This window comes from Hyaena hyaena, unplaced genomic scaffold (assembly GCF_003009895.1).
Source record: "Hyaena hyaena isolate Hyena2069 unplaced genomic scaffold, ASM300989v1 scaffold_602, whole genome shotgun sequence".
In the NCBI taxonomy this organism is placed as follows: domain Eukaryota; kingdom Metazoa; phylum Chordata; class Mammalia; order Carnivora; family Hyaenidae; genus Hyaena; species Hyaena hyaena.
Genome location: NW_024081229.1, coordinates 862,168 through 877,042, shown reverse-complemented (window position 1 = coordinate 877,042; position 14,875 = coordinate 862,168). Strand labels below are relative to the sequence as shown.

At 37.0% G+C, this 14,875-nt stretch overlaps 1 protein-coding gene across 10 annotated transcripts in view; it reads left to right on the top strand.

Moving 5' to 3' along the window:
- Positions 1–14,586, top strand: part of ZMYM5 (zinc finger MYM-type containing 5) — a 33,379-nt gene extending 18,793 nt beyond the window's left edge. For 7 of the 10 annotated variants that reach the window (XM_039256957.1, XM_039256953.1, XM_039256956.1 and 4 more), the window contains 4 exons: positions 7,198–7,483; positions 8,044–8,200; positions 9,133–9,345; positions 13,214–14,586. In XM_039256957.1, coding sequence (XP_039112888.1) covers positions 7,198–7,483; positions 8,044–8,200; positions 9,133–9,345; positions 13,214–13,972 — 1,415 coding nt within the window. In that variant the 3' untranslated portion in view covers positions 13,973–14,586. The other 3 variants (XM_039256959.1, XM_039256960.1, XM_039256962.1) reach the window with 3 other exon arrangements.
- Positions 14,587–14,875: the final 289 nt, after the last annotated feature.

Below are 14,875 nucleotides of genomic sequence, written 5' to 3'. Positions count from 1 at the left end.
AACTGTTTATGATACATGACCACAAATTTCTATTATTTATGAAGTGTGGATGAATTTACAGTTCCTGAGCTCCAAAATTCTATTTTTGGGGACAAAAGTTACAGAACTATATCCTTTAAATAATAACATTTAGTGTAGAATTCTAAAAAGAATGTTTACCAAGTTGTCAGATGATGAGTGATGTTAAAGATATGTTGACCCTGGCACTCCTGGCTGGCTCTGTTTTTGGGGTGTGCAACTCTCAATCTCAAGGTTGTGAGTTCGAGCCTCACATTGGGTGTAGAAATTACTTTAAAAAAAATAATAAATTAAAAATTTTTTAATGAAATGTTTGAAGCTTTCATGAGCATTAGTCAACTGTCAAAAGGATAGTCTTTTTGTCATTGTTGCTATTTTTCTCTCTTTAACTTGAATATAGCGTAGTATTAGTTGTCTAATTTTACTATTAGCCCTAGGTTTTGTTTTTGCTTTTGCTTGCACTTGCTATTAGCATTAGTAAAACTAATTTCTACCAGACTTCTAGAAGAAGATGGCATCAATTACACTATTATTATAATTTTTGTCACTTAGAGTCAGAGCTTCCCCATAGTGTCTTAGTTTAGTTTATTTGTGCATTCTACTTTTAAAAATTGAAGGATTTCCAAAACAGGAAATAGAAAAATATAAGAGCAAGATGAAGATTTCTGGAGCTGAATTACACGAAAATCCAGGGCTTATAAGTTCAAATTTCTTCATACAAAATTATGGCTTTGCATAAAAACACATAAAACTTTTCATTTTATAAAAATAGGATTATGTCCATTGACTGGACCTTTGAGTCATTTAATTCTTTCATTAACTTTTAGTATTGACTCTTTCAGGGAAGGCTCTCTATTCATCACCTATCTTTATATAAACAGCAAAAAACTCATCACAGAGAATACCTATATGTAGAAATTGCTCTTGTATCTGTTTTATTTTTATTGTATTATAAACATTTCTGGCCATTATTCTGATTCTAGGGCATTCTGTTTCTGATAATATAAATATAGTGGGAAAATGAGGGCTCTAAGATCTAAGAGAAGGAGCCTCTGAGAAGTAATCTGTTACTTGAGGCTGCTTTTCTCTTACGGGTGTGTATTCATTCAGTCCTAGAAAAAACTGCAGAGAAAGGCTGAAAATCTAAGTAGAACTTTCAGCATATTCACAGAGGTCCATAAAGAAGGGTACTTGGTTAAAAATAAACAAACAAAAAACAAACAAACATGAGGTGCCTGGGTCGTGGTCGGTTAAGCATCCAACTCTTGGCAACTCTAGGTTTTGGCTCAGGTCATGATTTTAGTTTTGTAAGTTTGAGCCTTGTGTTGGGCTTGGTGCTGGCAGCACAGAGCCTGGCTGGGGTTCTATTTCTCTCCCTCTCTCTTCTCCCCAACTCGTGCTGTCTCTGTCTTTCTCAAAATAAACTTCAAAAAAATTATTTTAAAAGAAACAAACTCTTTCTAAACAAACACAGCCTCTCTGACCTTTAGTTAGGGATGCTGACCTAATCCAGAGCCTCAGGTTTTTTTCAGTATTTTGTTTATTTTTGAGAGAGTGCAAGTGGGTGAGGGACAGAGGATCTGAAGTGGGCTCTCACTGACAACAGTGAGCTTGATGTGGGGCTCAAACTTAGGAACCGCGAGATCATGACCTGAGCCAAAGTTGGATGCTCAACCAACTGAGCCACCCAGGTGCCCCTCCGTTTTTTCATATAAACACAATAAAAAAGCAATCAGCAGCATGAAGAACGAAGGCCATATGCCAGAAATCAAGAGGAAAACAGACAAGAGAAGTGAGGCTTTGGGATCCAGATAATAGGATTATCAGACATAGATTTTAAGGAACTAATCATTTTAACTGCAGTTCGGGCATAGCTGAAGAGTTATAAGTGAACTGAAAGAAATCTCAGAAAAAATCATTCAGATTATATCAGAGAAGTCACAAGGGTAGAAATCCAGAAAAGAATGTAAAAGATCTGTGACACTTGATGAAATGGACAAGTATTTAAGGTCCTGGAAAGAAACAAGATGGAAGAGGTACAACTGAGAATTTTCTAAAATGGAGAAAAAGCATTAACCTACAAATTTAAGAACATTTATAAATCCAAATTCCAAGCAGGATAAATACATTAAGAAACTGTTAGAAGACATATATAGAAATCATAGTCAAAATTGGAAATGATCCAAATGTCCATCAATAGGAGGATGTATAGAGGCGCCTGGCTGGCTCAGTTGGAAGAGCATGCAGCTCGGGATCTCAGGGTTGTGTGTTTGAGCTCCACATTGCGTGTAGAGATTACTTAAATACAACTTAAAAAAAAACCCAAAAGAACAGCAGTAGGGCAGATAAGTAGTACCAGCAATATAATGGAATACTTAACAGCAGTGCAAAAGAATGAAGTATACATTCAATATGAATGAAATTTACAGACAAGATGTTAAGGTAATCAACTACAAAAGAGTATATACTGTATTTTTTTATGTATGTGAATTCCAAAATAAGAGAAGTCTAATCTTTGAAGTCATAATAGGGACGGCTTGTGGGAAAGGCAGGAAATTATTGAGTGAGAAAAGACCAGGCTTCTGGGTGATGGTCATGCAAGTATATTCATTGTGAAAAGTTTAATTGAGCTCCCCACTTAAGATTTATAAACTCTATGCATACATGTTATTCTTTAACATCTAAATACAAACAAACCACACTGAGACACCAAAAGAACTTTTCACTAGCAGACCATCACTAAATAAATACTAAAATATTTTTTAGGCAGAAGAGTTTAGATGCAGAAAGAAATGAAGAACACCTAAAAGTCAATAGTGTATCTAATACTAGATTTTTGGATAAATCATGTAACTTCTAGGTCTTAATTTTCCTTGCATGTAATCAGGGGTTTTTACCAAATAATCTATTTTGTCCCTTCTCTTAAAACATACTTGGAAGGATATGGAAGAATTTGAGAGATTGAGTTTAACCTGGAGACACAAATGCCAAAAATAAAATTAAATAAAAATTTGATGAAATAAACTCTGAAATTTCGAGAAACTAAATAGTTGCGGTATTAGCAAAGTAAGCATTTGCTTGCTTTATGCACCAAAGCTAACATGAAAAGGAAATTGCAGAATCTAATTATTGTCCTGAGCATATATTGATGTCTCACACTCCATAGTTATATATAAATATGCTCCCTTTAAGTATGGATAACTCCCTAAAATTTTAAAGACCAATATTTTTTCTTTGGGGTTATTTCTCCCATATTAATGGTAATAACAAATCTTGTAATGGTTGCTATCCTTCATTTCTGTTATTTATTAAATCTGTTACCTATCTAGCTATGTGATATGCAGAAATGTTTGATCTACAGATGAATATGTAATTTTTGTTTTCTTTGGAATGGTTCAGAAGTAGGAAAATTAAGTAGTAATGAAAATTCTATTAGGTGATAAAAATTTATTGTAATATATTCTATATTTCCAGTATGTCATCCTGTGGACTTAAAGAGTTGCTTTTGTTACTTGTTCTGTTTTATTTTTGCTTGTAAAGTAAAGGTATCTTGAAATAGGACAAAGAAAATTGGAAGGAGTAGGTGGGGGGTAGTGTACTCTGAAAGGCTTTTGAGGACGTGATAGATGGAGGAGGGCCATAGACCTCTTGTTACTGACCAAAGCGATTTTTGAAGAGAGGTGACAGAATAATTCCGTACTCTTAGGCCTCACAGCTTCACCATCATGTAAGAGTAAGTTAGAAAGGCAGAACCTTGGGGCACGTGGGTGGCTCAGTTGGTTAAGCATCTGACTTCAACTCAGGTCATAATCTCATGGTATGTGAGTTCAACACAGAGCCTGCCTCACGTCCTCTGTCTCCCTCTCTCTCTGCTCCTCCCCTGCACTTGCACTCACTCGCTTGCTTGTTCTCAAAAATAAACATTAAAAAAAAAGAAACGCAGGACCTCAGGCCCTTCCCTAGACCTATTGATTTAGAATCTGTGTATGTATATGTGTATGTATTTATATATTTTTAAGTAATCTCCACACCTATCGTGGGGCTCTAACTCACAGCCTCAAGGTCAAGAGTTGTATGCTCTATGACTGAACCAGCCAGGCACCCCTAGACTCTCTGTTTAAGTAAGATTCTTAAGTGATCTCATGAATGTCAAGGTTTGAGAAATATTACTACTGGTACTTAATATTATTTTTACCATTTTGAAGCTAACAATACGATGGAGGAGTCCCTGTGTGAAGTTAGGAAAGCTAAGTCTTTGCAGAATAATCTATCACCTATATTAATGATTATAAAATAATATTTAGAAGGCTAAGAAGAAATTGTAAAAAGAGTTGCTTTCGGGGCGCCTGGGTGGCTTAGTCAGTTAAGCATCCGACTTTCGCTTAGGTCATGATCTCGTGGTTCGTGGGTTCGAGCCCCGCGTCGGGCTCTGTGCTGACTGCCAGCTCAGAGCCTAGAGCCTATTTCAGAGTCTGTGTCTCCCTCTCTCTCTGACCTTCCCCTGCTCACACTGTCTCTCTCTCTCTCCTAGAAATAAATAAAAATATATTTTAAAAAAAAATTGCTTTAAAAAGTGTTTTGGAGGGGTGCCTAGCTGGCCTAGTTGGTAGAACATGCAGCTCTTGATCTTGAGGTCATGAGTTCAAGCCCCACCCCTGGGTGTAGAGCTTAGTTAAAATTAATAAATAAATAAAATTTAAAATAAATAGGGGTGCCTAGGTGGCTCAGTCAGTTGAGCATCTGACTCTTAATTTTGGCCTAAAGCAATGATCTCATGGTCATGGGATCGAGCCCCAAGTCAGTCTCCTTGCTGAACATGATGCCTGCTTAAGATTCTCCCTATCTCTCTCTCTCTCTGTCTCTCTCTCTCATTCTTTTTCTTTCCTCTCCCCGCCCACGCCCTTCTCTTCTGCTCATGCTCTCGCTCTCTAAAATAAAATGAATAAAAAGTATTTTGGAGAGGAGTAGACTGATGTTCTACATTTACTTGAAATACACAAAACACATGGGTGTTTAGAGGGATGAATTGATGACAAAGCAAAAATAGTAAAATAGTAGAGAATAGACTTGGTGGGAATGAGTGGCCACTGAAGAAAATTTTTTCTTCTTCTCTATGCTTTATATTTTTCATAATGTTAGGGAGGAAGTGGTTATGAAAATGGACATATACCAGATTCTGTAGTTATCTTTGATTTGCATATTTGCTTTATTTCATAATGTATTAATACTTTTCGAGAAGAAAAGGTGGCTAATATTTTTTTTTTTTTTTTGCAAATGCCCTGTGTATCAAACATACTGCTTTACTGTATGCATTATCTCATTTAGTCTTCATAACACTCTGATGAGTTAGATGTCATTTCCAGTTTGTAGGTGAGAAACCAAGGCACAATTTAACGTACTTTCATCATCTAGTGAGCTCAGAAGATGCATTTTGAACCTTGGGTCCTTAACTTAAGAGTAGGTAACTACTGCATTGCACAGTTCAAGGGCCACCATTTACAGTTTTGGCACAATAGAGTATCATTCAAATACAGAGTGGATAGGGGTGCCTGGCTGGCTCAGTCGGTTAAGCTTCTGACTCCAGCTCAGGTCACGATCTCACAACTTGTGTGCTCGAGCCCTACATCAGGCTCTCGGCTGACAGTTCAGAGCCTGGAGCCTCCTTCGGATTCTGTGTTCCCCTCTCTTTCTGTCCCTCCCTCTCTCTCTCTCAAAAATAAATAAACATTTAAAATTATTACTTTAAAAAATGGTACAAAAACAGACACGTGATTAATGGAACAGAATAGAGAACCCAGAAATGGACCCACAGATATATGGCCAACTATTCTTTCACAAAGCAGGAAAGAATATCTGATGGAATAGACAGTCTCTTCAGCAAATACTGCTGGGAAAACTGGACAGCAAAATGCAGGAAAATGAACCTGGACCACTTTCTTTACACCGTACACAAAAATAAATGCAAAATGGATGAAAGACCTAAATGTAAGACAGGAAGCCATCAAAATCCTAGAGGAGAAAGGCAAAAAAAAAATCTCTTTGACCTTGGCTGCAGCATCTTCTTACTCAACACGTCTCTAGAGGCAAGGGAAACAAAAGCAAAGATGAATGATTGAGACCTCATCAAAATAAAAGCTTCTGTACTGCGAGTGAAACAATTAGCAAAACTAAAAGGCAACTGACAGAATGGGAGAAGATATTTGCAAATGACATATCAAATAAAGGGTTAGTATACAAAGAAGACATCCAGATGGCTAACAGACACATGAAAAGATGCTCAACATCACTCATTATTAGGGAAATACAAATGAAAACCACAGTGAGATACTACCTCATACCTGTCAGAATAGCTAAAATTAACAACTCAAGCAACAACAGATGTTGGCAAGGATGCGAAGAGGAACCCTTTTGCACGGCTGATGGGAATGCAAACTGGTGCAGCCACTCTGAAAAACAGTGTGCGGGTTCCTCAAAGAATTAAAAACAGAACTACTCTACCACCCAGCAATTGCACTACTAAGTATTTATCCAGGGGATACAGGTGTGCTGTTTCAAAGGGGCACATGCACCCCAATATTTAGCACAGTGCTATCGACAATAACCAAAGTATGGAAAGAGCCCAAAGAAGATGTGGGGGGGCGGGTGTGTGTGTGTGTGTGTGTGTGTGTGTTTGTATATAATGGAATATTACTTGGCAATCAAAAAGAATGAAATCTTGCCATTTGCAACTACGTGGAACTAGAGGGTATTATGCTAAGTGAAATGAGCTTAAAAGAGACTCTTAAATACAGACAAGAAACTGAGGGTTGCTGGAGGAGTTGTGGCTGTGGGGATGGCCTAAATGGGTAAGGGCCCTAAGGAAGATACTTGTTGGAATAAGCACTGGGTATTATACATGGTGGGGAGAATCATTGGCATCTACTCTTGAAATGATTATTGCACTATATGCTAACTAACTTGGATGTAAATTAAAAAATAAATGAAATGGAAAAAAAAAAAAAAAGAATACAAAGTGGGTAGTTCCCCTGGGATTGTACAACAGGGTTACCTGGCCTTGACCATTTGCTTATAGGGCCGCCTCACTATTCTCTTAAACTTGCAAAATGAAAATTTAAAATATTTTTCTGATGTGAATTTTGAATTGTTCCATGACTTTTTCTCGTGTGTTTTATTTTTAAGATTCTTGGATCTCCCAGTCAGCATCATTTCCCCGTAATCAGAAACAGCCAGGGGTGGATTCTTTATCATCAGTGGCCTCCCTTCCTAAACAGATTTTCCAGTCTTCAGTCCAACAGCAACTTACTAAAGCAGCTAAAATCACTTGTGCACACTGCAAAAAACCTTTACAGAAGGGACAGACAGCTTATCAACGAAAAGGATCAGCTCACCTCTTTTGTTCTACCACCTGCCTTTCTTCCTTCTCTCATAAGCGCACTCCAAAGAAACGCAATGTAATATGTAAAAAGTAAGCTGTACTTTTCAACATGGCTCCATATAGTTGGATACTGGCAGTATAGATGTGTGTTGAATGTAATTGGAGAGCTGTATAGATTCACGGATACAGTTGCTGCAAAGATATCTTCAAGTTTATTGAGCTTGACTTATCCTAGAGTATGTCAGAGCTATGAGTTCATTTGTACTGTCCTTACTCGAGGCAGGAAAGGGGAATGTAAAAATTGACCCTCTCTCTGCCACTGCCTTTGCCTTGCTCCTTCCCCATCTTTTCCCTTAATTCTACCAAGTTGCTACCACCTTTTTGGAGTGCTTCAAAAAGTCATAATAACCTGTGACAAGGTTCTTGTGCTACAAAATGTTTTTATCTCCAAGTCATCTCCTGCCATATTACTTAGGAACCCTTGACAGTGAAACCGAAAGTGGGTTTACCAAAACCTAGTAAGACCCAAAAATTCCAGTAGATTCTTAGGATTAAATTATGAGAAAATGAAAAATGTCATTTCTTGTTCATATATTTGACTTTTATTAAAATGTAATATTCTTAAGTTGCATCTGTCCCTTGTGTTTCAGAAATGCACCTACAAAAAATGCTACTACTGTTCAAGTTGAGTCAAAAGACTCCTCCCAAGAATTTTGTCGAACATCTTTGCCTCCCTGTGAAGACAACCAGAATCTTAGAAAGAGAGTTAATAAATCAAGATGTATAATCTGTAGTAAACTAACAGAGGTCTGGATTTTTATATCTTATTTAAGCTATTATGTAGGTTAACAGGGATAATTTTAATTTTTAAGTGTTATTATATGCTCTGCCATCTACATAATACAAATGTCCTGGATCTACACAATGAAATTAAAGGGAAGGATAAAGATATGTTAGAACTAACTCTTTTGTGAATGAATATCCCATTTGCATGCTATAGAAAGTATACAGCTATTTCCATGGAATTGAATATATTCATAAACTAAGCGTTAGTGTTCAGGTGAATTTTGTTCTTATTAGTCACTAAACGTGCAAGTTCAGGACATGTAGGAAGCAACCAGTCCTGGTACAAGAATATACAGAACAAGTGGAGTGTAAGTGTGTTGATCACATTTCTTAAGTGGTATTGCCATCTTTCCAGTTGCTGAAAGAAGAAACATGCATACAGGCAGTCCTTACATAACATACTCCTTGGCAACTGAAGTTGGTGTTCCCTGGAGCTGTGCAAATTGAGGACATGATTTTATCTCTGTTACCATAGAACTGAGCAAAGCAAAAACCATCTTATGTATATACAGACACCATCCTGAGTATAGTAATATGGACTTTTAGCACCTTCTATGAATTAGGGTAGTGAAGTTTATAATAACAAAAATTCCAAGTCCATTTCTTTTAATCAGGTCATATCAAAATCTTCACAATAGTCTGTTTCCTCTAGGTCTTAAGTGTCTCTAGGGAAGTTATTACTTATTTTATAGTTTTTATTCCATGAATCTTACCTTTTTTGTAAAATCAAAGATAAAAGTGAAAGTAATGGAATTTCCTTTTTAGTCTTTTCCCTGAATATTTCTTCCACTGAGAAATAATTAGAGATTGTTTCTTTTGAAGAAACTAGTTATCTCATTGCTTACTGTGCTACTCTGGCTCATTCTTTTAATAAATTCTGACTTTTCTTTTAGATTCGTCATGAAGTCAGCGTTAATAATGTAATACATAAACTATGCAGTAACCAGTGCTTTAATAAGTACAGGTTAGCCAATGGTCTGATAATGAATTGCTGTGAACAGTGTGGAGAGTACTTGCCTAGTAAAAGTGCTGGGAACAATGTCCTGATCATTGAAGGTCAGCAGGCAAGATTTTGCTGCCAAAGTTGTGTTAATGAATATAAACAGGTAATTATTTTCAATGCGTTTAAATGATCAAGTATACAATAGCTTTTCCTTGTTAACTTACATTAACCAGATTTATCTTAGAGTCTCATTTAGTTCCGTTTTTGTTAATCAGTCACTGAGCTGTCCCATCTCAAATGAGTTTTGAAATCAGTTGATTGTCCTAAGCTAGTTTTCCTTCCTCTTCCATTTTTTAGAATAGCTTGTGAAGAATAGGTATTAACTTTTCTTTTTTTAAAAATTTTTTTTATAGTTTATTTTTGAGACACAGACAGAGCGTGAGTGGGGGAGGGGCACAGAGAGAGGGAGACACAGAATCTGAAGCAGGGTCCAGGCTCAGAGCTGTGCGATGCGGGGTTCGAACCCACAAACGGAGAGATCATGACCTGAGCCAAAGTCGGACACTTAACCAATTGAGCCACCCAGGCGCCCCAATGTTAACTTTTCTTAAATTTTTGCTTGGTGGAATTCACCTGTGAAGTGAGTCCTAGAGTTTTGTTTGTTGAGAATTTTTTGATTGATTCAATTTCATTACTAGTAATTAGTCTGTTCAAATTTTTTATGTCTTCTTGATTCAGTTTTGGAAGATTATAGGTTTCTAGGAATTTACCCATGTCTTTTAGGTTGTCCATATGTCAGCATATAGCTTTATTATAGTATTTCCTTGTAATCTTTTGTATTACTGTAGTATTATTATTTCTTCCCCATTTCTGATTTTATTTGAGTATTCTTTTTTTCTTGATGAGTAGCTAATGGTTTATCAATTCCGTTTATCTTTTCAAAGAACAAGCTCCTGGTTTCATTGGCCTTTAAATAAATAAATAAATAAATAAACAAACAAACTCACCGGTTTTTAAAGCTCCCAGGCTTAAGTCCCACTGATATATGTTTTTTTTAGGCAGAGGCATTACTTCATTCAGGCAGGGATGCCAGACAGCACAGCTGGAATGCAGGGGTCAGGACATGGAAGCGCACCTTCACCCAGTTACCCCAGGAGGGTGCAGTGAGTGGAGACGGCTGGGGAGCCCTCTGGGGAGCCCTGTACTCCCTCTGGGAGGAGCCTTTCCCAGCTCACAGGAGGGAAAGAAAAGGAATGCAAGTAAAGGGGCCTAGTCCTGTAGTCATTCAGCTAAGCGCCACTGATTTCTAAAGCCTTTGGAGTTAAGCCCTGCTGGTTTTCAAAGGCACAGGTTACAGTGACTCAGATCCCCAGTGTCAAGGGTACCCAGTAGGGTCTGAGCCTCTCTCTTCTCTTGCTTGTGGTTAGTTTTACTAGGTATTTATTTGGTTCCCAGGCACATCTCTTGTCAGTGTGAACTTATCTCTGTGTTTAGCCATAGAAGGTCTTTTCTGCCAGTCTTTAGGCCATATTCTAGTTCGTTGTGTAGATGTAGTTGTTTTCTTGTGTCCGTGAAGCGAGATGAGGCCAGGACCCTCCTACTCTGCTGTCTTTCATCAGTTGGTACCAAATCATTTTTATGGGAAAAAGTAAGATTTTTTTTTTTTTTTTTTAATGCTTATTTTGAGAGAGGTCTTTGCGCTGTCAGCACAGAGCCCGACATAGGGCTTATTCTCCCCAACTGTGAGATCATGACCTGAGCTGAAATCAGTAGATGCTTAACCAACTGAGCCACTCAGGTACCCCTCTGATCTCATGGTTTTAATTAATATATCCTCATGATTTCCAAAATATATCTGTAGATGATAATTTCCCCTCTTTTTAAAAAATTTTTAAAATGTTTTTATTTATTTCTGAGAGAGAGACAGCGTGAGCAGGGGAGGGTCAGAGAGAGAGGGAGACACAGAGTCTGAAACAGGCTCCATGCTCTGAGCTAGCTGTCAGCTCAGAGACCCCAGTGCAGGGCTCGAACCCAGGAAACCAGAGATCATGACCTGAGCCGAAGTAAGCAAGTAAGCGACTGAGCCACCTAGGCACCCCTCCCCTCTTTTTTTGTTTTTTTGAAGTTTGTTTTATGTGTAGATATTTCTTTCAATTTCAGACAAATCTATCCATCTGTCATCTCCATTTGAATGTTCCACAGATATCTCAAATTCCATGTCTAAAGCTGAAACTCCAAACCTTTTTTTCATTCTGTTTCCCATATCAGTAAATGGTCCCATCATTCAGTCAGATGCCTAGGTAGAAATTTAGGGCCTCCTAAATTTCCTTAGCCTCCAGAGCCACTCAGTTACCAATAATCCAGATTCTACTTTCTAAATATCTCTCAGGTCTATCCTGTCTTAAATTTTTTTTTTTTTTAATGTTTTATTTATTTCTAGGAGAGAGAGAGAGAGAGGCAGCGTGAGCAGGGGAGGGTCAGAGAGAGAGGGAGTCACAGACTGAAACAGGCTCCAGGCTCCGAGCTGGCAGTCAGCACAGAGCCCGACGCGGGGCTCGAACCCACGAACCGCGAGATCCTGACCTAAGCGAAAGTCGGACGCTTAACCGACTAAGCCACCCAGGCGCCCCAGGTCTATCCTGTCTTTATTCCTATAATCCTAGACCAAGCCATCATCTCTCTTGTCAGAATGACTCCCACAGTTTCTTGGCTGTTTCTGCACCACTGGTCTTCCTTACAGTTAGAAATCATAATACAGTCAGAGCAGTCTAAATACAAACTTGGGTATGTTGTTCCTGCTTTTTTTACTTAACTGCCACCAATATGGCTTTCAGGGTTAAATCAAAACAAAGTTCTCTTAGTTTTGTAAACGTTGAATGCAGTGTTCAAGTTGTGCTGTGTACAAAAAGATTATAGCTAGTAGGATACCATTCGCATTATCTACATCTTTGTTTCAAATTTTTCTTAATTTTATTATTGACTCTAAAATCAGTTCTATGTCTTTTTATTAAATGGAACCATACAAAATGTGATACTTTATAGCTGGCTTTCACATATACTGTTTTCAGTGTTCATCCAGGTTGTAGCATATAACTTCACTTGTTTGGGGGGCGCCTAGGTGGCTCAGTTAGTTAAGCGTCCTACTTCGGCTCAGGTCATGATCTCATAGTTCGTGGGTTCGAGTCCACATCGGGCTCTGTGCTGACAGCTCAGAGCCTGGAGCCTCCTTCAGATTCTGTGTCTCCCTCTCTCTCTCTCTGCCCCTCCCCGGCTCGCTCTCTGTCTCTTAAAATAAAGACATAAAAAAAAAAACTTTTTTTAAATAACTTCACTTGTTTTTATCGCCAAATACGATTTCATTGTATGGATAATACCCACATTTTTTCCCCACGTTTTTTAATTTTTTTTTTTTAACCTTTATTTATTATTGAGACAGCATGAGCATGGGAAGGGCAGAGAGGGAGAAACACAGAATCCAAAGCAGGCTCCAGGCTCTGAGCTGTCAGCACAGAGACTGACTCAGGGCCCAAACCCACAAACCACGAGATCATGACCTGAGCTGAAGTTGGATGCTTAACTGACTGAGCCACCCAGGTGTCCTTCCCCGCATTTTTTGTTTATCCATCAGTAATGGACATTTTAATTATTTTTACTTTTTGGCTATTATGAATAATGTTGCTATGAACACTTAGTACAAATCTGTGTAGATCTGCATTTTCATTCTGGTGTTGGTGGGTCATATGTAACTCTTTAAACTTTTCAAGAATTGCCAGGCTGTTTTCCAAGGTACCTGTACCATTTTACATTTGCACTATCACCTTAGGAAGGTTTTAGCTTTTCCGTGTCTTTGCCAACACTCGCCATTATATCATATATCTTTTTTTATAGCCACCCTAGTGGATGTGAAGTGGTATGAGGTGTTTTTGATTGATATTTGATGACAAATGATGAGCAACTTTTCATGTGCTTATTGAGCATTTATATATACATTAATCTTAACAATTCTAACATAAAACTGTAATCTGTTTCAGATGATGGAAACAAAATCAAAAAATTTATCAGCATCAGAAAACAGAAAAAGGAATGCTGTTAGAGAAGAAAATGAAAGGAAGTTAAATGGACCATTGAATACTCTTTTAGAAAAAAAAGAGGGAATACCAGAAAAAAAGGAAAAGACTTCAGAGCTACAGGTTTTGGCAGAATGTAGGACAGATACATCACTGATCAGACAGGATGTGAATTTACCTTCTGTAACCATAGCTGATAAATTTCAAGCGCAACTGGAAGAGAAAAAATCAGAAGACTCCATTATATCAGTTGTACTTTCTGCAGACCCAGGTACATGGCCCCGTGTTTTAAATATTAAACAACGGGACATTCTTGTTGAAAATGATCCACCTCAAGTAAGAAATTTTAACTTTCCAAAAGACAATACAGGGAGGAAGTTTTCAGAAACTTATTATACACGAATTCTTCCAAATGGTGATAAAACCACTAGATCCTGGTTACTTTATTCAACCTTAAAAGATTCTGTGTTTTGTTTGTATTGCAAACTCTTTGGGGAAGGAAAAAATCAACTGAAGAATGAGAATGGGTGCAAAGATTGGCAGCATTTATCACATATTCTTAGCAAACACGAAGAAAGTGAAATGCATATCAATAATAGTGTTAAGTATTCAAAATTAAAATCTGATTTGAAAAAAAATAAAACTATGGAAGCTGCAGAACATGGATTACATAAGAATGAGAAAAATGATGGTGTGCTATTGTTGTACACAAAATATACCTGATGTGGTTTTGACATTGAGGTCATATATTTATTCAGAAAAGATCTATACCCTAACAGTACCATTTGTGTTGTGAAGTTGCTACAACTTTTCAACAGTTCATTAGCAATAAGTATAATAGCAAATAGTAAAGAATGTTTCTGTTTCAAGTTCTAAAGCTAATTGGACTCAATAGTAATTAATGCAGATTTCAGTAAAGGCAATTGTTATGTTTTCATTCTGTCAATTCATACCTTTTAAAACTGGCATTTGAGGGCTAACATTTGATAGGTTTGGTTAATTTTCTGTTCTGATTGCTTTGAAGAAAGGAGAGAAAGGCTTAAATTTATCAATACTAGTTTGAACAAGATACTTTGTGAACATTTTCATCATTATTATTAAAGTAAAAACATTCAGAAACTGAAAGTTTCAGTTTCTTGGAAACTAAAATTGCAGCTTTTTGCTATTAAACCAAATACCTGCGATTTCTTTCTTTTGGGCAAAACATTGTTTTATTATTTGGGCCAAACGGCATTATTTGTTACATTATATTAAGGTGATTACTTTGCATTTAATTGGTTTTAATTTAATTTATAAATGGTTTAGATTTTATTGTGTGAGAAGTATAAGAATAAATGTATACCTATTTTTATGTTAGTACAAATATAAGAAATATTAAAGATATATTAAGTTAACCTTTAGGTGTTGTGGCAATTTTTTTCCCCTCTGAAGACTATGTGCTTGAAATTCAAGAAACACATTAATGAAAATTAAGGCTCTCCACTTTTTCAAATGATCAGTGCTCCCATTACTATATATTTAGTAATTCTCCTTTTGTATCTGATTTCTAATTCCAACTTTATCATATATTAAATTCTTACATATACTTGGGCTTTGTCTCAAAACTCTGAAACAAAATTACAAATG